The sequence below is a fragment of the Piliocolobus tephrosceles genome, chromosome 7, assembly GCF_002776525.5.
Source record: "Piliocolobus tephrosceles isolate RC106 chromosome 7, ASM277652v3, whole genome shotgun sequence".
Classification (NCBI taxonomy): Eukaryota; Metazoa; Chordata; class Mammalia; order Primates; family Cercopithecidae; genus Piliocolobus; species Piliocolobus tephrosceles.
The window spans coordinates 16,970,679-16,977,447 of NC_045440.1; the positions used below are offsets into that span (position 1 = coordinate 16,970,679).

The 6,769-nt window shown below is 36.9% G+C and overlaps 1 protein-coding gene across 2 annotated transcripts in view; it reads right to left on the reverse strand.

Moving 5' to 3' along the window:
* The window catches only part of PSD3 (pleckstrin and Sec7 domain containing 3), a 483,052-nt gene that overhangs the window by 271,483 nt on the left and 204,800 nt on the right, over positions 1-6,769 (reverse strand). Inside the window, exons 1-3 of one of the 2 annotated variants that reach the window (XM_023216636.2) lie at positions 5,767-5,798; positions 1,789-1,983; positions 1,607-1,687 (exon numbers count right to left, since the gene is read on the reverse strand). In XM_023216636.2, coding sequence (XP_023072404.1) covers positions 1,607-1,687; positions 1,789-1,983; positions 5,767-5,798 — 308 coding nt within the window. Of the gene's footprint in view, positions 1-1,606; positions 1,688-1,788; positions 1,984-5,766; positions 5,799-6,769 lie in introns of those variants that run through there. The other variant, XM_023216635.2, reaches the window with a different exon arrangement.

Genomic DNA, 6,769 nt, shown 5'->3' on the forward strand with positions numbered 1-6,769 from the left:
AGTGAGAATCAGTGAGTTTTAGACATCTTCCTTTGAAAAGGTCAGAGCAAGAGGGTATTGTTGGAAACAGTTTTACAGATACTTTCTACTGATTATGTTGACATTCATTTTTATTCCACTGAAGAGTTAATTCCAAAGTATCACCTTAAAAGGCTATTGGGGCTGGGCAGGGTGGCTCATGCCTGCAATCCTAGCACTTTGGGAGGCCAAGGCAGGTGGATTGCCTGAGGTGAGGAGTTCGTGGCCAGCCTGGCCAATATGGCAAAACCCTGTCTCTACTAAAAATACAAAAAATTAGCCAGGTATGGTGGTGCGTACCTGTAGTCCCAGCTACTTGGGAGGCTAATTCAGGAGAATTCCTTGAACCTGTTAGATGAAGGTTGCAGTGAGCCAAGATGGTGCTACTGCACTCCAGCCTGGATGACAGAGCGAGACTCTGTCTCAAAAAAAAAAAAAGGCTATTGGGCTACAGGAAAAAAATTCTACAGTCTATAAACTCTGTGTGTGTGTGTGTTAAGCTGATCATTCAAACACTAAACTCCCTACTCAAAACAATTGAAAACAGAGTCTTGAAGAAATATTTGTACACTCATGTTCATAGCAGCATTACTCACAATAGCAAAAGCATGGAACCAACCCAAGTGTCTCTTGAAGCTAACGGTGGTATTTATATATTCCCCATAATGGGCTATTACTCAGCTTTAGAACGGAAAGAAATTCTGACATAGGCTACAGGAACGAACCTTGAAGACATGCTAAGTTAAATGAATCGCAAGAAGGCAAATAATGTATATATCCATTTACATTAGAGTAGTCAAAGTCATCGAAAAGTAGAATAGTGTTTGCCGGGGCAGGGGGAAAGGAGGGGAAGGAAAAAAAAATCCTTCTTTAACAAGTATGGAGCTTCAGTTTTACAAGAGGAGAATCATGGAGATGGATGGTAGTTGATAGCTGGACAACATTACGAATGTTTTTAACGCCATTCACTGTATACGTGAAAATTGGTAAGATGATAGGTTTTATGCTATCTGTATTCTACCACAATAAAAAAAATGAAAAACAGAAAAATTCCTACAGATGGCATTTTTTATCCAGATTTGCTATGCTACCAATTGTTTACCATCTGAACTCAGGCTTCCCATTAGGTGCAGAATATCAGTTCATGTGTCATTTCATTAAATGCATACTTTTTTTTACTCTTTGCTGTATTTAAAATCTATAATACAATTTTAGCTAAGTTCACAAAGAACAGGTTAAACATCCCAAACCCAAAAATCAGAAATCCAAAATGCTTCAAAGTCAGAGATGCTCCAAAATCTACAACACTTTTCAGTGCTGAAATAAGGCTCAAAGGAAATGCTCCTGAAGCATTTCAAATTTTCAGATTTGGGATGTTCAACTGTTAAGTATAACACAAACACCCCTAAACCTGAAAAAATTCGAAATCCACAACACTTCTGGTCCCAAATATTTTGGAGAAGGAATACTCCACCTATAGCTGGAGGTTTAAGAAAAAAAATAAGATTCTAGCTAGAAAGCATTACTTTCTCCTCTAAGAACTAATCATTTGAAGGTAATGAAGAGCAGCAGTGAGGCTTAGTCATACCTGAGTGACTGATCCAGCGTCATTCCTGTAAAATCAAAAAACTTCAGATATTCTTCGGCAACTAGTTTGCTAAATTCATTGCTATAAGGAAACAGAATAGACTTGGTTATTGAAAGGTAAACTATTTAAAACACACACAAAACAGGAGACAATTCACATTCCAGCAATGGGTCAGAACGTACTTCTTGCCAAGGTGTTTTGCAACATCTGATCTTTTGAATCTGTCCAGATGGTAAAGGCGTTTGGCCAACCTTTTCGCTGCTTCCACATTGCTGCTGGTACCATTACTGAGATTTCCTGGGGTCTCCTTTTCCAAAATTTCAGTGCTCCCCATTTCGGAATGAGCTTCTAGCTGTGTTGTTTTCACCCCAACATTGCTATGATAATTGATAAAGAGACAAAATAATAGATATTTCTTATATGGCAAAAAGGAAAATATCTGATGAAATATTGATAGTTTCTTTTAGTTTGGCTACACTATCTTAGATGAGATCATTTTATGTTTAAATATTCATAAAAGTAGTTTCAGTTATCATATTTTTAAGAACTAAAGAAAAGATTGCCTAAATCTTAGGCAAGCAGTTCTCAAACTTTTTGGTCTCTAGACCTTTACATTCTTAGAAAGATTCCATAGAGCTTCCACTACTGTGGGCTATACCTACTGATATTTACCACAGTAGTAATGAAAATAGAAACATTTTTAACTCACTTAAAAATAAATCTGTTATATATAACAAATATTATAAAGATACAACTATGTTTTCCAAAAGAACATAAAATTTAGTGACACAAATCACAGCGTTTCCCTGTTTTTTTTTTTAAACACAAATTTCTTTAATGGGAACCAGTAACAATATATTATTTTGGTTGAAGCACATTGAGAAAATCTGCCCTCACTCATCTTTCCTTAAAAAAAAGAAATATGTTAATATCCTTTTCAGATAACTGTGGATATTCTTTTTTGATATAACACCAAAATGAGGTAAGTGGTAGTTTCTCAAAGGATATTCTTACTTGCAATATGGAATCTAAATTTGTGTCAATTAACTTTTTGTACTCTTATATTAAAATCTATCTTATACTTTGAATGGATCTTTTAATCAACACATGATGTTATAACACACACATTGGTTATTTGCAAAACATGTGTTGACACATTTCATTATATAATCTTAAAAAAAAAATCACATTCACTAATGTCACGATTAATGAAAAGTCTAAGTATTGGGAAGCTGCCAAACCTTTGGTGGCAGATGCAAGTTTTCCAAAATTACAACGTTTGTTCGAAAGCTCAAATGTAATCATTTGCTACAAATATTATCAGCCGTTTTCCTTAATGTAATAGACTTATTTCATTTTCAAGAAGATGTTTGCCAATAACCATAGTTTGTCATTCTCTCAAGGTAAAATGGCATTCAGTTAAAAAAGTGACTATTTTTTAATCTCAACTTAAATGACAGATGAATGTTTTTCCTGGAGACTATCAGGAACAGAAGCGCTTTAATCCCATTTCATCACACACAAAATTAAAAAGACATGAAAAGCGTTGAAATGAAATAAATAAACTGTACTGGTTTCATTAAGGGTTGTTTTTAAAGGTGAAACTGGTCTTCATTTTGAGCACATGACAGTGGAGAATACAACGACTGGAAGAGTCTGGTGCCACTGCCTGAGATTCTGCTAAGACCTCCACTGCTGTTTTTGTACCATACGATATCAACGCAGTGAAAAAGAAAAATAATGTTGTAGTAATTAGTGTACAGTAATTTTGATCTCACAAACCTACTGAATGAAGAAAGCTCCACAGGCAACACGTTGAGAACTTGGCCCTAGATAGGGCTTTAAGACTACAGCCTGTGGTCAGCTATAGATGGTTCTCATGTATTTGTAACACTGAAACTAATGAGGATACATTAATTTCCAAATCTTTATCTTAACTTGGAAGTAAGACATGCTCATGATAAAATGTGCTTAAACGGCCTTCGAACACACTTATCACAGATGCTAAACCAAGGGCGGTCAGAATTTTTCCATAATGGACCAAATCATAAATATCGTAGACTTGCAGGCCACATGTGGCCCCTGTCACACATGCTGCTTGGCTGTTATTGTTTTCTCACAACCTTAAAAAACCTAAGAGCCATTCTAGGCTGGGCAGAACTGGGCCCACGGATGGGAGTTTATCTGTCCTTGCTCTATCCCATAGTTCTTTAACTTGGCTTGCACTAAGCAGAATAACCATTTACTGTCTAAACTAGGACACTCTAAAGGGGAAACATGCTATTATAATCGTTACAAAATAAAGAAAGCATTATCCATAAAAAAAAGTAGTACTGCTAATGGGCATTTTTTTCTTTTGGGGTGATGAAGGAATCCTTAAGACAGTGGTAACGACTAAACAACTCTGAATATGCCCAAACCACCCGATTTTACACTTTAATATAGTAAGTAATATAGTATTTCAATGATCTCAAAGGTGTTATGTTTTCAAAAATCTGAATCTAAAAAATAAGTTGTAAACTTATATCACTAAATGACAAAAACCATTGTAGCAAAAATAAATGCATTTCTAAGCAGAACTGCTCTATCTTGTCACTTATTCTACCTCATTTACAAGTTCCCTTTTCCCACTGCTCTACCAAGGAAGCACTGGCCTTATGCTTCAAGGTCACTGAGAAAGCAGCCAGGGCTCCTCGACAACCAGCTGGTATAACAAGCAACTGCAGAGTCTCATACTCCCTTCAATCACCACAGGATTAGAAGGAGTTAACTGTCCCTAGCAATTCTTCTCCAAGCACACTTTATCAGCAAGCACCAGACATCCTGCCCTTGAAATGAAGCTCTAAGAATAGGGGAAAGAGAGAGAGTCTTTTAAAGTCAACTGTGTAAAATCGTCAATGACACATTCCCAGATGACACCATGGGAGAAGCTGGGAATACAAAGTTAGGTCTACCAAACCCATGCCGACTTACTTCACCATGGCTTTTAATGGTAATAGTTCACTTATTAAAACTCTAAGTCAAATACCAAACCACAGTCAGTATCAATGGCAGAACAGCAGACAATCATTGGAACTGACCCAGGAAAACTAAGATGTATGGTAACCCTCAACACCCTGAACAGTTTCCCAACAGACACACCCACCAGTTAAATTAAACTGCTTCATTACGATAAAATCTCCATGAAAATGCAGTTTTAAATGCGTGATTTTTTCATCCCACATCTTCCATTACAGACTTAACATTACATGGCCGGGTGTGCTGGCTCAAACCTCTAATCCCTGCACATTGGGAAGCCAAGGCAGGAGGACTTCTTTAGCCCAGCAGTTTGAGACCAGCCTGGACAACACAGTGAGACCCCCTCAACTATGACATAAAAAAATTTTTTAAAAAGAGACTTAACACTACCATGCAAATCTATCCCATCAGGAAATTGAATAATCATTATCGACAGTATAACCTATGAGAAAACTCATAGTAGAAATTTCTTCATGGCTACTTTGTGTTTTCCCATACAAGTGAAAGAAATGTAAAATATTTATTCCAAGAACCATGTTAATTACAATCAAGTACTTTTTATAATTACACACAAAACAAAATCCTTGGAGTTGTTTTTCCATGCGTACTTTTCCTATCATGTAGTAAAAACAAATGTCAAAGACAGGATTTTCTTCTTAACTAAACCACTACTTACTGCTCACTTCCCAGGGAAAATTCATGGCATTTATTTAATCATTCTGTGCAAACAGTGTACTTATACCACATATATAATGCTTGCCCAATTTTGTTCAAATACAAGTTCTCATTCTAATAATAACACATTTTAAAAATTTACTGCTCAAAATCATTCCATTCCTCATGTCACTCATCCTCCATATTTGCCCCTTTTCTACTATGCTGCCCAGTCCAGGTGATTTCACCTAATTTTCTTCACATTCACCAAAACGATATAATCGCAATATCTGTGTGTGTCAGACTTTCTGGATCTTCTTCAAAAAGGCTTCAATAAAAGGAGAAAATAAAGAACAAAGGATAAATATCCCTGTCCCTAGATGGCTTCATTCTATCCTTTTCACAACTTAGGAGATTATTTGAACAAGAACCAAAATTGCTCCTTTTAAATCAGAAAGCGTGACAATAGGATGGCAATACAAACTTACCAGCAACCATACAGACACCAACAAGAGCCCATCACAACCCGTGGGGTGCGCCTGGACCATCCTTCCTCTCTGAAGCCCCATCCAGTCTTCTTTAGCTCCCAAGCTCAGTGTTTGCCGAGTCTCACAGCCTTCCAAGAACCTGACTCCCTGTGAGGTCACACTGCTATGACCTCACATTCTCAGCTGAGTGTTCGTTGTTGGGGTTTTTGTAATGTTTTTGCAGTTCTAATAAAAACAGGAGCCAGAACACAAGGGCCACTGTCTATCAAGAACATAAGAAGCAGTGAGCCCAGTCTCGCTCACACTTGATAAAGCCGACTCAGTGATCCCTCTCAGAGGGGATAACACCCCATTTTGTTTCGTTGAATACACAAGACATGGCAGCTCTAGTCTGCTGAGCATTAGATGCTTTCTACAGTTTGGATTTTCTCTTTTCTATAGTTCAGCATTATTTTCCCTATTTTTCTTGATCAAATCACTTTACAACCTAGTAAGATTGTAAATAAATAAATCCCTACCAGTCACTTGAATGTGTAAGAGACTTCCCAAAGCTTCTCCCTGTGTTCCAGAAAATGCTTCCCTGGGGCCTTTACTTCTGACCTCCAAGTCAACATGGTAATATTCTCTCATCAAAACACTCCATCATCAAATGAAGGGCCAGATCATTGAGTCTGATCACCAGGCCTTCTCACAGTCTTTTGAATCATACTAAGATTGGCAGATTTTCCAAATAAAAATAGGGTACCCAATTAAATTTGTATGTCACATCAAAAACAATGTCTACTGTAAGTATGTCCCATATACTGCATGGAACATACTTATACTAAAATATTATTCATTGTTTATCTGAAATTCAAGTTTAACTAGGCATCTTATTATATATACATATATATATATATATATATATATATTTTTTTTTTTTTTTTTGAGACGGAGTCTCGCTCTGTCGCCCAGGCTGGAGTGCAGTGGCCGGATCTGAGCTCATTGCAAGCTCCGCCTCCCA